We start from the raw sequence: 24,763 nt of genomic DNA on the forward strand, positions 1-24,763 counted from the left end.
TCAGGATCAAACGGAGCTACCGTGTGACAATGACCTCCTCTGCTTTAGGATGCAGCTATGCCGGGAAGGAGTATCACAACGGCCACGAGTTTGCACATCCTACTGACTCATGCAGGACCTGCAACTGCATTGTAAATAACGTAACATACAGTAACATAGCATGGCATAATAACATAAGGTGGCATAGTATAACATCGCATAGCATCACAACATCACATGACACACATTGGCATGACAACATAACACGGCATGACAACATAACATGGCATGGTATAACATGGCATAAAATGGCATAACAACTAGGGCTGGGCGATATGGCCTTTTATTAATATCTCGATATTTTTAGGCCATGTCACGATACACCATATATATCTGGATATTTTGCCTTAGCCTTGAATGAACACTTGATGCATAAAATCACAGCAGTATGATGATTCTATGTGTCTACATTAAAACTAGAGATGGCCGATAATATCGGACTGCCGATATCGGCCGATAAATGCTTTCAAATGTAATATCGGAAATTATCGGTATCGGTTTCAAAATTCTCGGTATTGGTTTCAAAGAGTAAAATTTATTACTTTTTTAAAACGCCGCTGTGTACACGGACGTAGGGAGAAGTACAGAGCGCCAATAAACCTTAAAGGCACTGCCTTTGCGTGCTGGCCCAGTCACATAATATCTGCGACTATTCACACACACAAGTGAATGCAAGGCATACTTGTTCAACAGCCATACAGGTCACACTGAGGGTGGCCGTATAAACAATTTTAACACTGTTACAAATATGCGCCACACTGTGAACCCACACCAAACAAGAATGACAAACACATTTCGGGAGAACATCCGCACCGTAACACAACATAAACACAACAGAACAAATACCCAGAACTAGAGATGTCCGATAATATCGGCCTGCCGATATTATCGGCCGATAAATGCTTTAAAATGTAATATCGGAAATTATCTGTATCGTTTTTTTTATTATCGGTATCGTTTTTTTATTTTTATTTTTTATTTTTTTATTAAATCAACATAAAAAACACAAGATACACTTACAATTAGTGCACCAACCCAAAAAACCTCCCTCCCCCATTTACACTCATTCACACAAAAGGGTTGTTTCTTTCTGTTATTAATATTCTGGTTCCTACATTATATATCAATATATATCAATACAGTCTGCAAGGGATACAGTCCGTAAGCACACATGATTGTGCGTGCTGCTGCTCCACTAATAGTACTAACCTTTAACAGTTAATTTGACTCATTTTCATTAATTACTAGTTTCTATGTAACTGTTTTTATATTGTTTTACTTTCTCTGTTGTTCAAGAAAATGTTTTCAATTTATTTATCTTGTTTTATTTTTTTATTTTTTTTAAAAAGGACCTTATCTTCACCATACCTGGTTGTCCAAATTAAGCATAATAATGTGTTAATTCCACGACTGTATACATTGGTATCGGTTGATATCGGTATCGGTTGATATTGGTATCGTTAATTAAGAGTTGGACAATATCGGAATATCATTTATCGGCAAAAAGCCATTATCGGACATCCCTAACCAGAACCCCTTGCAGCACTAACTCTTCCGGGATGCTACAATATACACCCCCTGCTACCCCCTACCCCGAGCCCCCCCAACTCCGCCCACCTCATGCTCTCTCAGGGAGAGCATGTCCCAAATTCCAAGCTGCTGTTTTGAGGCATGTTAAAAAAAATAATGCACTTTGTGACTTCAATAAATATGGCAGTGCCATATTGGCATTTTTTTCCATAACTTCAGTTGATTTATTTTGGAAAACCTTGTTACATTGTTTAATGCATCCAGCGGGGCATCACAACAAAATTAGGCACAATAATGTCTTAATACCACCACTGTATATATCGGTATCAGTTGATATCGGAATCGGTAATTAAGAGTTGGACATTATCGGAATATCGGATATCGGCAAAAAAGCCATTATCGGACATCTCTAATTAAAACATTCTTCTTCATATTGCATTATATGCTCATTTTAAACTTTCATGCAGAGAGGGAAATCACAACTAAAAGTGTATTTATTAAACAGTTATTAAGCAGTGGCACAAACATTCATGTCATTTCCAAAACAGAAAGTGCAAGATTGTCAGAGACATTTTAAAACAAGATATGAGTGCACTTTTGTGCATGATCTCACTAAGATGACATATCAAAACAACACTAAATTAAAGTGCACTTTTTGTACAGAACGCCACTACAATAGTTTAAAACAAATAAAGTGCACTTTTGTGCATGATGTCATACAAGATATTTCAATAATTGTCAAATAAAAATGAGCTGCATAATAGGAAATCAAATAGTGTATGTCCTTCGCTATGTGGTAGGTTCCTGCGGACGTTATCGCCTTCTGTTGTTGACTAGTTTTTTCATACGGTGTTGATGTGGAAATGGTTGCTTCGGCATTTTGTGGGTGTGGCACCGAACGGAGATGTTGACATGCGGAGTTTCAAGCACTCTTCATTCTCTAGCGGGTGAAGTTTCAAATGATGCTACATATTAGCAGTAATGCTACTTTTTGTAGCAACGCTTTCGCCCCACACTTGACATATTACGGTTGTCTGTTCAGCATCTTCCCGCTTGAAGCCAAACCACCGCCAGACGATGGACCCCCTGCTGTTTTTCTTGGGAATTAATTCTTCCTTCATTTGTTACCAGATTCGCACCTTCTTTCTCTCGCATTACCACTCGCACCACAGCTAACGTTACCCATGCCGCTACCTCTCTGCTCCGCGAGGGCGTATACGTATGTGACGTATGTAAGAAGGTGCGCTTGTTTTATGTCTCTGTGAGAAGGAGAGACAAGAAAGAGTGATAAAAGCCTGTAGTGTAATGCCCGCAGCTAAAAAGCAACTGCGTGAGAACGTATACTCCAATATCACCATATAGTCATTTTCTATATCGCACAGAGACAAACCCACGATAAATCGAGTATATTCCATATATCGCCCAGCCCTAATAACAACATAAAATGGTACAGCATAACATGGCATGGCATAACATAACACGGCATAGTATAACATGGCAAAAGATACGTAACATGGCATCAGCATAAAATGTATTTTGTGTCTTGCAGAATGGAAATGTCCAGTGTCTGATGAAGAGATGTCCACCATTGGCATGTGCTAACCCTCATACCTCAGCTGGAGAATGCTGCCCACAGTGTCCTGGTAAAGTTACAGTACCAATGATTGTCACACACACACTAGGTGTGGTGAAATGTGTCCTCTGCATTTGACCCATCACCTTGTTCACCCCCCCTGGGAAGTGAGGGGAGCAGTGAGCAGGTGATTTAACCCCCAATTCCAACCCTTGATGCTAAGTGCCAAGCAGGGAGGTAACTGGTCCCATTTTTTGTAGTCTTTGGTATGACTCGGCCGGGGTTTGAACTCACAACCTCCCAGTCTCAGGGCGGACACTCTAATCACAAGGCCACTGAGATGGAAGGACATTCAAGAAAAAGTAGTAATGTGTATGAATTATTGGGACCATAAAAAATCATAATAATAGTATTAATCAGGCAAAATGAGTACATTTTGAGTGCCAAGCAGGGAGGTAACGGGTCCCATTTTTTGTAGTCTTTAGTATGACTCGGCCGGGGTTTGAACTCACAACCTACCGATCTTAGGGCGGACACTCTAACCACAAGGCCACTGAGATGGAAGGACATTCAAGAAAAAGTAGTAATGTGTATGAATTATTGGGACCATAAAAAATCATAATAATAGTATTAATCAGGCAAAATGAGTACATTTTGAGTGCCAAGCAGGGAGGTAACGGGTCCCATTTTTTGTAGTCTTTGGTATGACTCGGCCGGGGTTTGAACTCACAACCTACCGATCTTAGGGCGGACACTCTAACCACAAGGCCACTGAGATGGAAGGACGTTCAAGAAAAAGTAGTAATGTGTATGAATTATTGGGACCATAAAAAAATCATAATAATAGTATTAATCAGGCAAAATGAGTACATGTTATAATAATAAAGCCATATTTACAGAAAAAGGTATGCTTTTATGAGAAAAATGTCCAAAAGCCATAATATATAAAAAAAAAAAAAACTTTGGAAAGAAGTTGGAAAGTAATATCTTCAGGAAAAAAATGATGTTAAAAAGTCACAGTATGAAACAGTAATATTCTGACAAATATTGTCATGTTAAAAAGAATAAAACAGTCCGTTTGTGATGGATTTAATACCCCCGAGAAAAGAAAAAAGCTGTAATGCTTTGTAGAAAAAAAGAAAGCAATTTTAACGCAAAAAGAATACAATTGTAATACTATGAGGGAAAAAAGTCATAACATTACAGTAATAAAGCCACAATATTGTGAAATGTAAGTCATATTATTAGGGATGTCTGATAATATCAGACTGCCGATGTTATCGACCGATAAATGCTTTAAAATGTAATATCGGAAATTATTGTTATCGGTTTAAAACTGATCGGTATCGGTTTCAAAAAGTAAAATGTATAACTTTAAAACGACGCTGTGTACACGGACGTAGGGAGAAGTACAGAGCGCCAATACAAGCACTTCCTTTGCGTGCCGGCCCAGTCACATAATACCTATGGCTTTTCACACACACAAGTAAATGCAGCGCATACTTGGTCAACAGCCATACAGGTCACACTGAGGGTGGCCGTATAAACAACTTTAACACTGTTACAAATATGCGCCACACTGTGAACCCACACCAAACAAGAATGACAAACACATTTCGGGAGAACATCCGCACCGTAACACAACATAAACACAACAGAACAAATACCCAGAACCCCTTGCAGCACTAACTCTTCCGGGACGCTACAATATACACCCCCCACTACCCCCTACCCACACCCATGTTCATGTTTTGACTTAACTATTATACCACTATATGATATACTCTTGTATTCCTATGATAAGCCTTAGAATAATCCTACTAATGTTTCATGTTTATGGTCACTAAAAGCTGAAAACTGATTTTGAAACAAACACACTGCTGCCCCCAGTGGCTTGGTACAGGAAGTGTAAAGACAAAGCAGGTAATGCCGCTGATGTTCAGTGGCCATATTTTACACCTTTGTCATTTTGTGTGCCTCTTTCTCTCTGCAGCGGCGCCTTTAGACTGTGAGTACGAGCGACAAACTTACAGACACAGTCAACGTTTCTACCAGCCGGCTGACGACTGCCAGTTATGCTCCTGCAACAATGGCACCGTCCAATGTCAGAGAAAGCCTTGTCCTTTTGCTTCCTGCTCCCATCCAATCACGCGGGACTGCTGCCGAACATGCGAAGGTACAGTCACGGTCAAAAGTGTACATACACTTGTATAGAACATAATGTCATGGTTGTCTTGAGTTTACAATCATTTCTACAACTCTTATTTTTTTGTGATAGAGTGATTGGAGCACATACTTGTTGGTCACAAAAAACATTCATGAAGTTTGCTTCTTTTATGAATTTACTATGGGTCTAATGAAAATGTGAGCAAATGTGCTGGGTCAAAAGTATACATACAGCAATGTTAATATTTGCTTACATGTCCCTTGGCAAGTTTACCTGCAATAAGGCGCTTTTGGTAGCCATCCACAAGCTTCTGCTTGAATATTTGACCACTCCTCTTGACAAAATTGGTGCAGTTCAGCTAAATGTGTTGTTTTTCTGACATGGACTTGTTTCTTCAGCATTCTCCACACATTTAAGTCAGGACTTTGGGAAGGCCATTCTAAAACCTTCATTCTAGCCTGATTTAGCCATTCCTTTACCACTTTTGACGTGTGTTTGGGGCATACTTGCCAACCTTGAGACCTCCGAATTTGGGAGATTGGGGGGGTTGAGGTGGGCGGGGTTGGGGGGAGGCGGGGTTTGCTGGAAACGGGGGTGTATAGTGTAGCATCCCGGAAGAGTTAGTGTTGCAAAGGATTCTGGGTATTTGTTGTGTTGTGTTTTTATGTTGTGTTACGGTGCGGATGTTCTCCCGAAATGTGTTTGTCATTCTTGTTTGGTGTGGGTCCACAGTGTGGCGCATATTTGTAACAGTGTTAAAGTTGTTTATACGGTCACCCTCAGTGTGACCTGTATGGCTGTTGACCAAGTAAGCATTGCATTCACTAATGTGTGTGTTAAAGTTGCATACATTATGTGACTTGGCCGGCACGCTGTTTGTATGGAGGAAAAGAGGATGTTTCGACATGTTGTAGAGGACGTTAAAGGCAGTGCTTTTAAGGTACGCCCCCAATATTGTTGTCCGGGAGAAATTCGGGAGAATGGTTGTCCCAGGAGATTTTCGGGAGAGGCACTGAAATTCGGGAGTCTCCCGGAAAAATCGGGAGGGTTGGCAAGTATGGTTTGGGGTCATTATCCTGTTGGAACACCCAACTGCGCCCAAAACCCAACCTCCAGGCTGATGATTTTAGCTTGTCCTGAAGAATTTGGAGGTAATCCTCTTTTTTCATTTTCCCATCTAAAGCACCAGTTCCATTGGCAGCAAAACAGGCCCAGAGCATAAAACAACACCACCATGCTTGACGGTAGGAGTGGTGTTCCTGTGATTAAAGGCCTCACCTTTTCTCCTCCAAACATATTGCTGGGTATTTTTTGGCCAAACAGCTCCATTTTTGTTTCATCTGACATCACATGGACAAAGATAAGACCTTCTGGAGGAAAGTTCTGTGGTCAGATGAAACAAAAATGGAGCTGTTTGGCCACAATACGTTTGGAGGAGAAAATGTGAGTGACAGAAAAATTGTATGTAAATTATCAAAAAACTTTCTGTTCAATGAGTTCCCAGTGAACAGAAAAGAGGCTGTCTTTGTTGCACCAAGCCAAAGGCTTGGAAAATGCCATTGTGTACGATGGGAGGAGACGGGAAGGGGTTATCTATTTTGATCCAAGACCTGCCCAAGTTTGATCCAGGACCAGTCCAAGCCCGAGGCATCTTTTTCTTTTGTGTTAATGTGACCGAAAACAATGGCTGTTTACATACCCCCCATTCCTTTAGAAACAGCTGTTGTTATGTAAACAGGGAAAGTCCAAATAAAAAGAGGTGGCGTACAATCTTTCGCCAGAGCGTGGGTGACACTGTAAGAGGTTACAGGTCGACACGTTTCTCCTCAATTGAGCCAAATTGAATCCTGTCTCTGTTTATTTCCTTGCTTCTTGTCTGTTTTAATAGATGTCATCGATGTTTAAACCTGACAGTTAGGCCTTTAATGCCAGGAACACCATGCCTACCATCAAGCATGGTGGTGGTAGTATTATGCTCTGGGCCTGTTTTCCTGCCAATGGAACTGGTGCTTTACAGAGAGTAAATGGGACAATGAAAAAGGAGGATTACCTTTTTATTTTCATTTGAAATCATCCTTGTATTTTTGTTGCAGGCTGTATGTATGAAAGTCGGGAGCGTGCCAGCGGGGAGATGTGGGACGATGTTTCGGACCCCTGTGCTGTGTGTGTGTGTCACGAGGGCTCCGTAAGCTGCGAGACAAAGCGCTGCCCCCCCGCAGACTGTAAGCACCCGGTGCAGAGACGGTGCTGCATGTCCTGTGATGGTGAGGCAAACCTTCACATATCGCTGATGATCATCTAGATGGTTCTAAAGAAACGCTCATTTCCTGCGTCCTGCAGGCTGCATGTTTCATGGGAGAGAATACGCTGACGGCACAGAGTTTGCTGACGATAAAGACCCCTGTGCTGTGTGTTACTGCTACGGGGGGGAGGTGGTCTGCAGCAGACTGCCCTGCTATGGAGACTGCCGTCATCCTTACAAAGCACCTGGACAATGCTGTGGAGAATGTGAACGTGAGTTGAACTCCTCTATTATTGATCTTACAATGAGTAATACTCTTTAAGTCCAACATCAATGATGTTCAACTTAACCCACCAAACTGAGAAAATATGCTTATTTTAAAGTAACAATGGGCATCATGGATGATGCTCAGGATCAGTTAAAAGTATCTCTGTTTGTTTTTATGGGTATTTTTTTGTGCTTTTTTTAGAGAGAAAAAAATTGGCACTTGTACAATAAGGCGTGAGTTGGAAACATTTGAATGTAGACGTTATGAGAATAAAACCATAACTTGTCATTTTAGAAGAACAAAATAATATTTGGAGAGTAAAGTCGTAATATAATGTTTAAAACATTTTTTTTAGATTAAAACGGCAATTTTTTTTTTTAGATGAAAGTCATGTTATGAAAAAATAGCCATAATATAACAAGAAAAACGCAGTAATATTTTTAGTAAAAAAAAAAAGCTCATATTGTAGGAAAAACTGTAAGAAGAATAAAGTTGTAGTATTATGCAAAACAATTCTAAAGGTTGAGTAAAAAAACTTTTTTTTTTTTTTTTTATGGAATAAAGTCATTATATTGCAAAAATGTGCTGTAATAGGACAATAATACTGTGGTAAAATTTTGGAGAAAAAAACAATCAAACATATTACACGAAAAAACTTTTAAAAATGTTATATTAATTAAAGTCATAAGAAAAAAAAATTCAGAATGAAGTTGTAATAATATACACGAAAATATGTCCATAATATGACAAGAATTACGCAGTAATATTTTTAGTAAAAAGAGCTCATATTATAGGAAAAAAGTAGTACTGTAACAAGAATTAAATTGTAGTATTATGCAAAACAATTCTAAAGGTTGAGTAAAAAAACTATTTTTTTTAGAATAAAGTCATTATGTTACAAAAATGTGCCGTAATAGGACAATACTACTGTGGTAAAATTTTGGACAAAAAAACAAGCAAACATATTACACGAAAAAACTTTTAAAAATGTTATATTAATTAAAGTCATAAGATACATTTTTTCAGAATGAAGTTGTATTAATATACAAGAAAAAATTTCCATAATATAACAAGAATAACGCAGTAATATTTTTAGTAAAAAGAGCTCATATTATAGGAAAAAAGTAGTACTGTAACAAGAATAAAGTTGTAGTATTATGCAAAACAATTCTAAAGGTTGAGTAAAAAAACTTTTTATTTTTTTTTAGAATAAAGTCATGATATTACAAAAATGTGCCGTTATAGGAAAATAATACTGTGGTAAAATTTTGGAGAAAAAAAACAAGCAAACATATTACATGAAAAAAACGTCTAAAAATGTTATATTAATTAAAGTCATAAGAACATTTTTTCAGAATGAAGTTGTAATAATATACAAAAAATAATTACCATAATATGACAAGAATAACGCAGTTTTATTTTTAGTAAAAAGAGCTCATATTTTAGGAAAAATTAAGTACTGTAACAAGAACAAAGTTGTAGTATTATGCAAAACAATTCTAAAGGTTGAGTAAAAAAAACTTTTTTTTTTTTAGAATTATGTTTAAAAAATTTGCCGTAATAGGACAATAATACTGTGGTAAAATTTTTGAGACAAAAACAAGCAAACATATTACACGAAAGAAACGTTTAAAAATGTTATATTAATCATAACAAATGTTTTTCAGAATGAAGTTGTAATAATATACAAGAAAAAATTACCATAATATGACAAGAATAACGCAGTAATATTTTTAGTAAAAAGAGCTCATATTGTAGGAAAACAGTAGTACTGTAACAAGAATATAGTTGTAGTATTATGCAAAAAAATTCTAAAAGTTGAGTAAGAAAACGTGTTTTTTTTTAATTATGTTTAAAAAATGTGCTGTAATAGGACAATAATACCATGGTAACATTTTTGAGACAAAAACAAGCAAACATATTACACGAAAAAAACGTTTAAAAATTGTATTAATTATAAGAAATTTATTTCAGAATGAAGTTGTAATAATACACAAGAAAAATTTCCATAATATGACAAGAATTATGCAGTAATATTTTTTGTCAAAAGAGCTCATATAGGAAAAAAGTAGTACTGTAACAAGAATAAAGTTGTAGTATTATGCAAAAAAATTCTAAAGGTTGAGTAAAAAAAAAATTTTTTTTAGTTACGTTAAAAAAATGTGCCGTAATAATACTGTGGTAAAATTTTTGAGACAAAAACAAGCAAACATATTACACAGAAAAAACGATTAAAATTTTTATATTAATCATAAGAATTTTTTTTCAGAATGAAGTTATAATATACAAGAAAAAATTACCATAATATGACAAGAATAACGCAGTAATATTTTTAGTAAAAAGAGCTCATATCATAGGAAAAAAGTAGTACTGTAACAAGAAAAAAGTTGTAGTATTATGCAAAACAATTCTAAAGGTTGAGTAAAAAAACTTTTTTTTTTTTAGAATTATGTTAAAAAAATGTGCCGTAATAGGACAATAATACTGTGGTAAAATTTTTGAGACAAAAAGAAGCAAACATATTACACAAAAAAAACTTTTACAAATTTTATATTAATCATAAGAAATTTTTTTCAGAATGAAGTTGTTATAAGTTAGAAGACAAAATGTCGAAGGTACATGAATAAAGTCATCATTGTTTTGCGTAAAAATCTGAATTAAGCTGTAATATTTTCAGAAATGTTTTTATATTACTGGATGAAAATGTGTACCACAAGAATAAAGCCATAATGGTCAGAGTTTTGTTTAGGAAAATTACAAGAACAAAGCTATATTTTTTGTAAATAGAGCCATAATGTTATAAGAATAAAGCCATACCATCCTCAGAAAAGTCATACCAATACCAACAAATTAGAGAATAAAGTCATAATATTTTCATAAAAAATTTATAACTAATGGTACTCAGAAACACCAAATATTTGTTCTAGTAAAAGTACAAAATAAATGAAAGTCATACCTTTATGAAACAGTTAAAAAGTAGAACCTGGACCTTTTGAACTGAGGATTTATATTTCAAACCCAAAAAACTGAGCCACTTCCTCCAAATCTAACTGCTATGTTTATTCTCCTCTCTGACATTAACTCTGTCTTCATTTGTCAGGATGCTTTTATAACGGCGATGTCCTCTCTAATGGACAGTCTATTCCAGATCCGGGCAACTCCTGCTCTGAATGCACCTGCCAGGTAACATCAGTATTATTTATTTTTTCTGTCATCGCTCACAACACAACATGTGACGCGTGTATTTCCTCTCAGACTGGCACTGTTCGCTGTGTGAAAAGGTCGTGTCTTCCAGCGCTCTGTCCTCACCCTGACCCTGACACTTGTGGATGTCCAGTCTGTGACGGTGAGTCAACTATTTGGACGTTCACTGCGTCCTTCCTCATATTGTCTTGTATGTACTCTGTGATGCAACAATAGTATGCCGTTGGAAGTGGATACACTTTATGCAGGTATAGAGTGCATATTAACGCTACATTTTGGCATGTAACTAATGGATCAAATGAGTTATTGGAATTTGATTCTTCCAGTGATTCTCAAACTGCGGTACACGTATAACTAGGGGTACCCCAAAGAATCGCTTCATTAAATATTCCAAAACAGTGTTGCTGTTCAAACTATGTGTAATGTTACACTGGCCAAATTTTTTAATATACAGTCGCGATCAAAAGTGTACATACACTTGTAAAGAACATCATGTCATGGCTGTCTTGAGTTTCCAATCATTTCTACAACTCTTATTTTTTTGTGATAGAGTGATTGGAGCACATACTTGTTGGTCAGGAAAAAACATTCATGAAGTTTGATTATTTTATGAATTTATTATGGGTCTACTGAAAATGTGCTGGGTCAAAAGTATACATACAGCAATGTTAATATTTGCTTACATGTCCCTTGGCAAGTTTACCTGCAATAAGGCGCTTTTGGTAGCCATCCACAAGCTTCTGCTTGAATATTTGACCACTCCTCTTGACAAAATTGGTGCAGTTCAGCTAAATTTGTTGGTTTTCTGATATTTACTTGTTTCTTCAGCATTGTCCACACGTTTAAGTCAGGACTTTGGGAAGGCCATTCTAAAACCTTAATTCTAGCCTGATTTAGCCATTCCTTTACCACTTTTGACGTGTGTTTGGGGTCATTGTCCTGTTGGAACACCCAACTGCGCCCAAGACCCAACCTCCGGGCTGATGATTTTAGCTTGTCCTGAAGAATTTGGAGGTAATTCTCCTTTTTCATTGTCCCATTTAAAGCACCAGTTCCATAATACTACCACCACCATGCTTGACGGTAGGAATGGTGTTCCTGGGATTACAGGCCTCACCTTTTCTCCTCCAAACATATTGCTGGGTATTGTGGCCAAACAGCTCCATTTTTGTTTCATCTGACTTCACATGGACAAAGATAAGACCTTCTGGAGGAAAGTTCTGTGGACCCATAATAAATTCATAAAAGAAGCAAACTTCATGAATGTTTTTTGTGACCAACAAGTATGTGCTCCAATCACTCTATCACAAAAAAATAAGATTTGTAGAAATGAGTGGAAACTCAAGACAGCCATGACATGATGTTCTTTACAAGTGTATGTACACTTTTGATTGCGACTGTACTTGTTAAATAAAACCTCTGCCTTGTTTGTAATGAATATTTAGGCCTACTACGCTACTGTATTTGACTGTGGGTCATTATGGTGGTAGTTGGAGAAGCAAGTGTTTTCTGGGGTGGTACTTGGTGAAAACATGTTGAGAATGAAAGGAGCGTTGTGTACGTGCAGGTTGTCACTTCCAAGGTGAGAAGTACATTGATGGACAGATCCTGGCAGGAGGAGAAGATGGCTGCCAAGAGTGCACATGTTCAGTGAGTGAAATAAACTTCCTGTTTACTGCCACCACATGTGCTCATTGGTATTTTGGCCACAGAGGGGTGAGGTGGTGTGCGCCCGGCGAAGATGTCCCGCCCTGTCCTGCACTCATCCGGCGCTGGACGGCTGTGCGTGTGGCGTGTGCGACGGCTGCAGATTTGACGGACGGGACTGTTTCAACGGAGAGCGATTTGCTGACCCCGTGGATGCTTGTCAGCTCTGCTCGTGTCTGGTGCGTATACACCACTGTTTGTATACCTTTTATACACCACTGTTTTTATACCTTTTATACACCACTGTTTTTATACCTTTTATACACCAGTGTTTTTATACACCACTGTTTGTATACCTTTTATACACCACTGTTTGTATACCTTTTATACACCACTGTTTTTATACCTTTTATACACCAGTGTTTTTATACACCACTGTTTGTATACCTTTTATACACCTGTGTTTTTATACCTTTTATACACCACTGTTTTTATACCTTTTATACACCACTGTTTTATACACCTGTGTTTTATACACCACTGTTTTTATACCTTTTATACACCACTGTTTTATACACCTGTGTTTTATACACCACTGTTTTTATACCTTTTATACACCACTGTTTTTATACCTTTTATACACCACTGTTTTTATACACCACTGTTTGTATACCTTTTATACACATGTGTTTTTATACCTTTTATACACCACTGTTTTATACACCACTGTTTTATACACCTGTGTTTTATACACCACTGTTTTTATACCTTTTATACACCACTGTTTTATACACCTGTGTTTTATACACCACTGTTTTTATACCTTTTATACACCACTGTTTTTATACCTTTTATGCACCACTGTTTTTATACACCACTGTTTTATACACCTGTGTTTTATACACCACTGTTTTTATACCTTTTATACACCACTGTTTTATACCTTTTATACACCATTGTTTTATACACCTGTGTTTTATACACCACTGTTTTTATACCTTTTATACACCACTGTTTTATACACCTGTGTTTTATACACCGCTGTTTTTATACCTTTTATACACCACTGTTTTATACACCTGTGTTTTATATACCAGTGTTTTTATACCTTTTATACACCACTGTTTTTATACCTTTTATACACCAGTGTTTTTATACCTTTCCGGAGGTACACCACCAGCAGAAAACGTTAAAAAATCAAACTCCACCAGGTCGTCATGCCTTATTTTGACTTTGTTAGTGTTTTCCTGTGTGTAGTGCTTTAGTTCTTGTCTTGCGCTGTTATTTTGGTGGCCCTTCCTGTTTTGTTGGTGTTTTCCTGTGTGTAGTGCTTTAGTTCCTGTCTTGCGCTCTTATTTTGTTGGCCCTTCCTGTTTTGTTGGTGTTTTCCTGTGTGTAGTGCTTTAGTTCCTGTCTTGTGCTCTTATTTTGGTGGCCCTTCCTGTTTTGTTGGTGTTTTCCTGTGTGTAGTGCTTTAGTTCCTGTCTTGCGCTCTTATTTTGGTGGCCCTTCCTGTTTTGTTGGTGTTTTCCTGTGTGTAGTGCTTTAGTTCTTGTCTTGCGCTGTTATTTTGGTGGCCCTTCCTGTTTTGTTGGTGTTTTCCTATGTGTAGTGCTTTAGTTCTTGTCTTGCGCTGTTATTTTGGTGGCCCTTCCTGTTTTGTTGGTGTTTTCCTATGTGTAGTGCTTTAGTTCTTGTCTTGCGCTGTTTTTTTGGTGGCCCTTCCTGTTTTGTTGGTGTTTTCCTAAGTGTAGTGCTGTAGTTCTTGCCTTGCGCTGTTATTTTGGTGGCCCTTCCTGTTTTGTTGGTGTTTTCCTGTGTGTAGTGCTTTAGTTCTTGTATTGCACTGTTATTTTGGTGGCCCTTCCTGTTTTGTTGGTGTTTTCCTGTGTGTAGTGCTTTAGTTCTTGTATTGCACTGTTATTTTGGTGGCCCTTCCTGTTTTGTTGGTGTTTTCCTGTAGTGGTTTCATGTCTTCCTTCGAGCGCGATTCCACGCACCTGCTTTGTGTTAGCAAGCAATGCTATTCCTGTTGTTGCTATCCTTCTTTGTGTGGACATTGTTGGTTGCCATGTCATGTACGGATGTACTTTGTGGACGCCGTAAGTTTTTGCTGTCGTCCAGCATTCTGTTTCTGTTTACTTTGTAGCCAGTTCAGTTTTACTTTCATTTTGCATAGCCATTACCTTTTCCTTTCCCTTTCCCTTTCATTTAATTTTGGTTTAAGCATTACATACCTTTTTACCTTCACGCTGTCTCCCGCTGTGTTCTGCATATCGGGATCACAACAAACCATCCTCGTCTCACCCGACACATTCCGACTTTTACAAAGCAATTAACTACCTGCTGCCACCTACTGACATGGAGTATTACAAGATGACCCTGCCGAGTTTTACACAGCACAGACACTAAGCGAGGGCACATTATTTGCAGATTATAATTATTGATTTGCAAAAAATATTCTGTTCACCAATTAGGTGAAGTTGCATAATTTCCCACGGCACACCAGACAATAACTGCGGCACAGTGGTTGAAAAACACTGGTATCATCATCAGCGGTCACTCGAAGCGAGTATGATGATCCTCCTGGTAGGGGGGTATCCCTTTATGGAGGATGCCTGTGCGTGACTTAGTTTAACGTGGGGAGACTGGTGCACAGACAGTCACCACACCAGGGGTCACCAACGCGGTGCCCGCGGGCACCAGGTTGCCCGTAAGGACCAGATGAGTAGCCCGCTGGCGTGTTCTAAAAATAGCTCAAATAGCAGCACTTACCAGTGAGCTGCCTCTATTTTTTAAATTGTATTTATTTACTAGCAAGCTGGTCTCGCTTTGCCCGACATTTTTACTTCTAAGAGAGACAAAACTCAAAGAGAATTTGAAAATCCAAGAAAATATTTTAAAGACTTGGTTTAAGTCTTTTTTTTTTTTACTTTGCTTCTTATAACTTTCAGAAAGACAATTTTAGAGAAAAAATACAACCTTAAAAATGATTTTAGGATTTTTAAACACATATACCTTTTTACCTTTTAAATTCCTTCCTCTTCTTTCCTGACAATTTAAATCAATGTTCAGGTAAATGTATTGTTTTTATTGTAAAGAATAATAAATACATTTTAATTTAATTCTTCATTTTAGCTTCTGTTTTTTCGACGAAGAATATTTGTGAAATATTTCTTCAAACTTATTATGATTAAAATTCAAAAAAAATATTCTGGCAAATCTAGAAAATCTGTAGAATCACATTTAAATCTTATTTCAAAGTATTTTTAATTTCTTTTAACATTTTTGTTCTGGAAAATCTAGAAGAAATAATCATTTGTCTTTGTTAGAAATATAGCTTGGTCCAATTTGTTATATAATCTAAAAAAGTGTAGATTGGATTTTAACCTTTTTAAAACATGTCATCAAAATTCTAAAATTAATCTTAATCAGGAAAAATTACTAATGATGTTCCATTAAAAAAAAAAAGTAATTTTTTTAAAAAAAAGATTCGAATTAGCTAGTTTTTCTCTTCTTTTTTTCGGTTGAATTTTGAATTTTAAAGAGTCGAAATTGAAGATAAACTATGTTTCAAAATTAATTGTCATTTTTTTTTTGTGTTTTCTCTTCTTTTAAACCATTCAATTAAGTGTAAATATCATTAATTATTAATAAAAACATAGAGTTAAAGGTAAATTGAGCAAATTGGCTATTTCTGGCAATTTATTTAAGTGTGTATCAAACTGGTACCCCTTCGCATTAATCAGTACCCAAGAAGTAGCTCTTGGTTTCAAAAAGGTTGGTGATCCCTGCACCACACCATCCTTGACAGATCCGGGTCAGGGTCCAGTGGCATGGAGTCCAAGACGACTGGGGACCCTTTTCTGCTGTAGCCTTCATCCGCCATCCCAGCCGTTGTGACGCTCCATTGGGTTAGCAGTCATCCTCCGCCTGATCCACCGTTGAGGTTTTGTGTTGTTATTTCCCCATAACTGGGCCCACATGGATGTGGGGGGGGTTCTTACATCTACCGTCTTCCGCCTGCTCCGCCGTTGAGGTTTTCACCATATCCCTGGCTAGGGGGCAGTCAGGTACTAGGCCTTTGCCAAGGGCCACCTGGGGTAACAGTAGTAAAGGGGTTAACCTCCTAGTGCCCCAAGACCCCATAGAGGAGCCTCCACTGCCGGATGCAATTTAACATCATGCCCAGGACAAACCATGTGGACACAGGGCCAGTCTTGTTCTAAACACGTGTTCTAAAGTGACATTTGTCTCTGTGCAGAATGGCGGCGTGGTGTGTGTGCATGTGTCGTGTCCAAGCGTCACCTGTTTGCATCCGGTGACCCCGCCAGGTGAGTGCTGCCCCGTCTGCTCCGGGATTTGTCTCCATCAGGGGAAGGAATACCGGTCAGGATCATCCTTCCCTTCACCCTCCGACCCCTGCGCCTCCTGCTCCTGCCTGGTCAGTCAGCTTGTTCCAACCTTTTACACCTCACATATGTTATTTCAGAATTCATCAGTTTTGTTTCTCTATTGTCCCTTTTAGAATGAAGTGGTGACCTGTCAGAGGAGACCGTGTCCAGTCCTGTGTTCCCACCCCATCCCGTCAGACACCTGCTGCCCCGCCTGTGACGCCTGTCTGTATGAGGGTGTGGTCCGCTTCCTCGGCCACACTTTCACCCCCTCCTCCAAACCTTGCCAGCGCTGCACTTGTGTGAGAGGCACGGTCACTTGCGTGCCCCTCGTGTGCCCGCCCACGCCCTGCAGCCGAGCCGTCACCAAGCCAGGCCAGTGCTGCCCTGAGTGCACAGGTACTACTCTCCATCTTGTACTGTACACCGTTGGAAGTTTCAACACCCTTTTCTTACATGATTATTGCAGTACAAGATCGGCTCATTTCAATATTTTATGGTATTTTATTCAATGGACAGAGGATGTGTGTGTTCACTATATGCAGGCTCATGTCTTATCATATTTGTATCGGCCTTTCCAGGCTCTAAACCAAAGGGCTGAGCCAGGACAGGTGGTGCACTTTCATACGCACTTCAAACTACAACTTAAGGCTTTCCAAAAATAGATTAATTTGCAAAAAAAAGCTTTTCTTTCCAAGGTTAACAAAACAACTTTAACTACATCCATCCATCCATTTTCTACCGCTTGTCCCTTTCGGGGTCGCGGGGGGTGCACTGCAAAAAGTCAGTGTTCAAAAACAAGAAAAAAAATACAAAAATTTTGGGTATTTTATTTGAATTAAGCAAAATTATCTGCCAATAGAACAAGAAAATTCAGCTTGTCAAGACTTTCCAAAACAAGTCAAATTAGCTAACCTCAATGAACCCAAAAATACCTTAAAATAAGTATATTCTCACTAATAACAAGTGCACTTTTCTTGGTAGAAAAAAAAAGAGACCTTTCTGCTCAATATGTTGAAAAATATTCTTAAATGAAGTAAATGCTAGTGCCATTATCTTGACATAATGATTTTTTCATCATGATTTTTTTGTTCATGCTTGAAATAAGAAATGATTACTTTAAAAAAGTAGTTTTATACTTGTGAGTGTTGATGACACAGCTTTGCAACAGTTGATATTCTAGTTTCAAGCATGTTTTACTCAATATAGCTCATCAAATCTCAGCAACAAGATGTAATATCTTACTAAGATCATTTAAGACCAAAACCCTTAAAACAAGTAAAACACTCTAACATAAAATCTGCTTAGTGAGAATAATTATTTTATCAGACAGAAAATAAGCAAATATCACCCTTATATGACATATTTAATCTTACTTAGATCTCAGTTTTTGCAGTGTGGGGATAGGCCCCTCCCACCTCCAAAGACATGCACCTGGGGATAGGTTGATTGGCAACACTAAATTGGCCCTAGTGTGTGAATGTTGTCTGTCTATCTGTGTTGGCACTGTGATGAGGTGGCGACTTGTCCAGGGAGCACCCCGCCTTCCGCCCGAATGCAGCTGAGATAGGCTCCAGCGACCCCGATAGGGACAAGCGGTAGAAAATGGATGGATGGAGGACTGTTAATAGTTAGAAACACTGAGTTTTTTGTCCTTAGCTTGCATGTTGGATGGACATGAGTACAATGACGGGGAGGTGTGGACCCTGGGTTCAAACCACTGCTCCACATGCACCTGTCAGGTAGGAATTATTGTCTTTGCTTCCCACCTGTTCAGTTTTATTACAAACACCAACAAGCGTGTTGAACGTTGCAGGCTGGCGAGGTGCAGTGCACGTCCTCACAGTGTCCCGAGCTGACCTGCATGAATCACGTGACTGATCCAGGAGCATGCTGTCCTCGATGTAGAGGTAAACGCCAACACAGTCACACGCGCAGGAGTCAACAAGTCCACCTGCACAAACACACGTGTTGCTGGCAGGCTGCATGTTTGACAGAGAGGAGCATAGAGAAGGCAGCAGCTGGTTCGCCGACTCGTCTCACTGCAGGAGCTGCATGTGCGCGGACGGAGTGACCACCTGCTCCCAAATACGCTGCCTGTCTCCGTGCACCAACTTCATCCACGTGCCCGGGGAGTGCTGTCCTGTGTGCGCAGGTAGGCTACATTAACTTAACTAAAGTCTTGTGATAGTCCGCCATCTTTTGTGTTTCATGTGGTGGTCGTCTGTTTTTTTTTTTGGAGACTGTGTGTTTGAGGGCAGAGTGTACGGTCCAGGAGACAGCTTCCATCCTGCCGGAGACCCCTGCCAGGTCTGCACATGTGAGGTAGGAACATTTTTTTTCTAACATAAATCAATATATTTTTAAAAACAATGAAAACTGATTTTTTTTAAACAACATTTTGAATTATGGCCGTCAGCAAAGAAAAATCCTAATCCTTAATCCTAATAAGCGGTTGCCGACATAATTAAACCAAGCCATTGCTCGAGAAATTACTTTTGACTTTTTGGAAGCTCAAGAGGGGGGGTTACCCACATATGCGGTCCTCTCCAAGGTTTCTCATAGTCATTCACATTGACGTCCCACTGGGGTGAGTTTTTCCTTGCCCGTATGTGGGCTCTGTACCGAGGATGTCGTTGTGGCTTGTGCAGCCCTTTGAGACACTTGTGATTTAGGGCTATATAAATAAACATTGATTGATTGATTGATTGATCTTGTATTTGACATTGTTTATAGGGTTAGGCGCAATAAGTGTTCAACTTCAGCCTAAACCCTTTCGGTCTGCAACATTTTCAATTTATGAATGTACAACTATTTGTTTATGTAAAACTGTTTGTTTACTTTGTTGACCACTGACCGAAGAAATAATCAACTAACCTTAGGTGATGCACAATAACAGGCGACATTAAAGGATTTTTGTTGACATTGTTTTCCTCCATTTGTGCATTTTTTTTTTTTATAAAACATTTATACTCTTAATAATAATAATAATAATAATGATTATTATACTCTTGTCAAACAGAGCTGCTGTAGTATTGTTTGTGATATGACAAGTTGATGACAATTAAGGTTTGCGCAAATATTTCCTTAAGTTAATACAGCTGTGCTTTTAATTTGAAACTTACTTTGCACTGAACAAGAAGTCACTGTGTGCACATTTTCATACTGTGTAACTAGCAGTGTTGGGTTAGTTACTAAAAACCAGTAACTAGTTACAGTTACTAGTTACTTTATTTCAAAAGTAACGCAGTTACTTACACCAAAAAGTAATGTGTTACTGTGAAAAGTAACTATTTAGTTACTTTTTTTATTTTATTTTTTATTTAAAGGCTCCTATTAATGCCCTTTTAGCCTTCATTTCAGTGCTGTTATTGCACTGGAGAATAATACAATCTGTTGATCAACTTGACATGCATTTGCATCACTGAACTCTGCTTAGCAATGTGGTCTACATACAAAACACAGAGACAAAGATATGTTTCAAAGGGCCAATTTGTTTCAGGCCAGAACAAATTGACAAAACTATTTTCAATAGCTGCAACATAACATACATAAGTAACAAACCGCATAATAACAACATGTCACAACATAGCTGTAAACCTGGCTTCACCCAAGGAAGGCACACATGACATGATTATACGTCATGTCACTATATACAGCACACATCCTGCTAGACACACGACTAACCAGGCATTTTTTTCTCTCAAGGAATTGTGAAATAAAATCATGTTTTCAGGAGATCAACACTGTACTGAAGCCCAGAACACTCAACACATTTCCCCAGTTTTAGATTAGAGAAAAGGAAAGATTGGCTTGGCCCACTAGCATCCCTCTTTAATGTTTGTGAACTTTATAGTCTATACATTTAGAGGGATGTGATAATCAAACACTCTAGAAGTCTAGAATGAAAGAGTAAATAAGAGAATTGACAGAGTGTGTGTACCTTCAGTGCTGAATGATGAGCAGAGGCAGAGTTTGGAGTGTCTTCTTTAGCTTGCTTTCCATGTTTATGTACTCACTGTCCACTGTGTCCAGGAACTTGGAAAATGTTTTCGTGCCAATTTGCCGTTTGACGCCCGCTATCATGCTAATTAGCTGCCTGAAAGCGGGTGACTCCACTGTAGAAATAGCCTGCATGTCTTCTAGCACATACGCTGCAAAGCGCCTTATTGCAGTGAAACTTGCCAAGGGACATGTAAGCAAATATTACCATTGCTGTATGTATACTTTTGACCCAGCACATTTGCTGACATTTTCAGTAGACCCATAATAAATTCATAAAGGAACCAAACTTCATGAATGTTTTTTTGTGACCAACAAGTATGTGCTCCAATCACTCTATCACAAAAAAATAAGAGTTGTAGAAATGATTGGAAACTCAAGACAGCCATGACTTGATGTTCTTTTACAAGTGTATGTACACTTTTGATCGCCACTGTATCTGTGGCTTATAGTCCGGTGCGGCGAATATATTAAAAATCGTTTTTTTTCTTCTAAAATTTAGTGGGTGCAGCTTATATATAGCAATATAAAGTCTGAAAAGGACAAATAGGACTGCCATGTGTACCGTGTACTCCAGGTGATGCCAGATGGAGAACAGCACCTGCGGTGTTATCGTAAACAATGTCCCAGTCTGGTGGACTGTCCCAAGAACAACATCTTTTTCTCTGGACCAGACTCCTGCTGTCCTGTCTGCGCACGTCAGTATCATCGGCGAAAAACATGCAGTATAAATGAAATTGTGCTGATTCTCAAGAGGTTTCGTGTGTGTGTGTGTGTGTGTGTGTGTGTGTGTGTGTGTGTGTGTGTGTGTGTGTGTGTGTGTGTGTGTGTGTGTGTGTGTGTGTGTGTGTGTGTGTGTGTGTGTGTGTGTGTGTGTGTGTGTGTGTGTGCGTGTGCGTGTGCGTGTCCAGAGCCTCTCAGTAACTGCACTGCAACGCTGATAGGCAACGAGGTGCTGGCCACAGATGACCCTTGTTTCACCTGCCAGTGCAAGGTATTTATGCAACAAAAGGTCTATTATACTGTACATGAATATTTTATGCTCAATTCCAAAACACATACAGAAATTCCTATCAAAATGTCGTCAAACAATAAGGTGTTGTTTAGGATCTGACATGGACGTGCCTTCATCGAGCCTGCCACCCGCTGACTTGCCCCCCCAGTGAACAGTTCACCCCTCCAGACTCGTGCTGTCCTGTGTGTAAAGGTGAAATTGTTGTTTCATGACTCCTCCTCGCTCTCATCTTTTTCCCATAATCAGTCACGATTAGGGTTGCAAAGGGGTGGAAAGTTTCCGGTAACTTTCCGGAAATTTACCACGGGAAGTTTGGAAATATTGACCATTTTTTGATTATTCAAAGTTGGACACCGTCCATGGAAATGAATGGGAATATATGGGAATTAATGGTGAATGACAATAATGATATATTATTGGGCACTTGTCTATATGCTGCTGCATCTTTGTGGCATTTTTGACGTAGCTCTTTGCACAATATTTGCAAATGTACACCGCCTTTCTGCCTACATTGGTTGGGGTGAAATGTCTCCACACATCAGATGGTGTACGTGGCATTATTCTCTTTGTATTTATCTATTATTGTAAAACACTAATGCAATGCCACACACAGATATAAATAGTCAGCTAAACAATTGGAGTAGTCTTTATAAATATTTTACTGATGGACAAATGAATAGAAATAGGCTAGATCAGGGGTGGGAAATTAATTTTTACCGGGGGCCGCATGAGCAACCCGAGCACTGCTGGAGGGCCACATCGACAATATTTCAATTAAATTTTGCCCAATATTATTTTTGATATACCGTAAGATAAATAATAATAATAATAATAATGATAATTAATAATAATAATTTCATTTGACCTAACTTAACTTTATACAAAAGCAGATTGCTTTTGATGGTTTTATTTTTAACACTGTCTTACACAACACTTCCTGATGTACAATACAATGCAAAAATGTCAATTTCTGCACAGGGTTAATTTCTGTCACTTCATCCTGCATCCTCTTTAAAAGTCCAACATTTTTCCCCGTCAGATTTGGACAACCATCTGTTGTCACACCTGCCAGCTTGTCCCATTTCAGTCCTAACAGGTCCAAACACGCATTTACCTGTGGTTGTCCCTTTTAATTGACTGCATGGCTGCCAGCTCCTCCGTGATTTGAAAGTCTGCAGGTATCCCACGTAAGAAGATGAGCAGCTGGGCGGTGTCACGTACATCGCAGCTCTCATCCAAAGCCAGCGAAAAACAGTCAAAGTCGGCCCCAAAGTCATTTAACAAGTACAGGAACAGCTAGCTAGCTTGAGTGTAAGTCTGCTGGAGTATTTTACAGTCATACAGTAACATGCAATTACACCTCTATTACACTTAAATACCATAGATCAAATATATTTACCCCAGTAATATCATCAACACTTACCTGACTGGATGAGGTCCTTGGGCTCAAATACTAGTGTGGCCTCAATAGCCCTGCTGTAGTGTGTAGCATGCTGGGAATTATCTGTGCATGTGATGGAGGAATGAACAGTGCAGGGTTGAAATTCTACCGAGTTTGCATTAAATCAGGTTGTTTTAGCTAATAATCATGCTGCAAGATCTAGCATGTTGCATTCAATGTCTATTCCCATTAATTTTCCATATATTCCCTTTAATTCCCATGGAAAGTTTCCAACGTTGAGTATTCCCAGAATTTTGCAACCCTAGTCATGATCACTTGTGATGATCATGTCCAGACTGCGTGATCGAGGGTCAGAACAGACGCATGGTGAGCGGCAGCAGATGGACGGACAGCGACGACGACTGCGTGACATGCACCTGCAATGTAAGCGAGGCTCCATGGTTGCTTGGCATTCTGTGTGCTGGTATAAGGTGTATATTCTGCAAGATGAAGAACATGGTGAACCAACATTACTCATTATTGATGTAAACACTTTTGATTGGACAGTGATAGGAACATGTTGTCTTATGTAAGAGAGATAAATCAAAATAAGGACATCGTTGGCTCAAAAAAAATCCCAACTGTTGTCTGTTTGGGCCTACTGCACTGCAAAAAGTCACTGTTCAAAAACAAGGAAAAAAGTACAAAAATTAGGGGTATTTTATTTGAACTAAGCAAAATTATCTGCCAATAGAACAAGAAAATTTGTCTTGTCAAGACTTTCCAAAACAAGTAAAATTAGCTAACCTCAATGAACCCAAAAATACCTTAAAACAAGTATATTCTCACTAATAACAAGTGCACTTTTCTTGGTAGAAAAAAAAATTAGACCTTTTTGCTCAATATGTTGACAAATATTCTTAAATGAAGTAAATGCTAGTGCCATTATCTTGACATAATGATATGTGCTCGGCATCATGATTTTTTTGTCATGCTTGAAGTAAGAAATTTTCACTTTAAAAAAGTAGTTTTATACTTGTGAGTGTTGATGACACAGCTTTGCAACAGTTGATATTCTAGTTTCAAGCATGTTTTACTCAATATAGGTCATCAAATCTCAGCAACAAGCTGTAATATCTTACTGAGATCATTTAGGATCAAAACACTTAAAACAAGTAAAACCACTAACATAAAATCTGCTTAGTGAGAAGAATTATCTTATTAGACAGAAAATAAGCAAATATCACCCTTATTTGAGATATTTCATCTTACTTAAATTTCAGTTTTTGCAGTGTGGCTTT

At 38.5% G+C, this 24,763-nt stretch overlaps 1 protein-coding gene across 1 annotated transcript in view; it reads left to right on the plus strand.

Annotated features, from left to right (window-relative positions):
* Positions 1 to 24,763, plus strand: part of kcp (kielin cysteine rich BMP regulator) — an 80,350-nt gene that overhangs the window by 43,731 nt on the left and 11,856 nt on the right. Inside the window, exons 20-38 of the mRNA XM_062061194.1 lie at positions 49 to 131; positions 3,119 to 3,212; positions 5,136 to 5,318; positions 7,403 to 7,573; positions 7,650 to 7,823; positions 10,920 to 11,002; positions 11,075 to 11,165; positions 12,591 to 12,673; positions 12,736 to 12,909; positions 16,935 to 17,114; positions 17,199 to 17,463; positions 18,724 to 18,806; positions 18,881 to 18,974; positions 19,046 to 19,219; positions 19,307 to 19,389; positions 21,644 to 21,764; positions 21,978 to 22,060; positions 22,174 to 22,273; positions 23,818 to 23,906. Coding sequence (XP_061917178.1) covers positions 49 to 131; positions 3,119 to 3,212; positions 5,136 to 5,318; positions 7,403 to 7,573; positions 7,650 to 7,823; positions 10,920 to 11,002; positions 11,075 to 11,165; positions 12,591 to 12,673; positions 12,736 to 12,909; positions 16,935 to 17,114; positions 17,199 to 17,463; positions 18,724 to 18,806; positions 18,881 to 18,974; positions 19,046 to 19,219; positions 19,307 to 19,389; positions 21,644 to 21,764; positions 21,978 to 22,060; positions 22,174 to 22,273; positions 23,818 to 23,906 — 2,408 coding nt within the window. The remainder of the gene's footprint in view (positions 1 to 48; positions 132 to 3,118; positions 3,213 to 5,135; positions 5,319 to 7,402; positions 7,574 to 7,649; positions 7,824 to 10,919; positions 11,003 to 11,074; positions 11,166 to 12,590; positions 12,674 to 12,735; positions 12,910 to 16,934; positions 17,115 to 17,198; positions 17,464 to 18,723; positions 18,807 to 18,880; positions 18,975 to 19,045; positions 19,220 to 19,306; positions 19,390 to 21,643; positions 21,765 to 21,977; positions 22,061 to 22,173; positions 22,274 to 23,817; positions 23,907 to 24,763) is intronic.

Source organism: Entelurus aequoreus, linkage group LG10 (genome assembly GCF_033978785.1).
Source record: "Entelurus aequoreus isolate RoL-2023_Sb linkage group LG10, RoL_Eaeq_v1.1, whole genome shotgun sequence".
NCBI lineage: Eukaryota > Metazoa > Chordata > Actinopteri > Syngnathiformes > Syngnathidae > Entelurus > Entelurus aequoreus.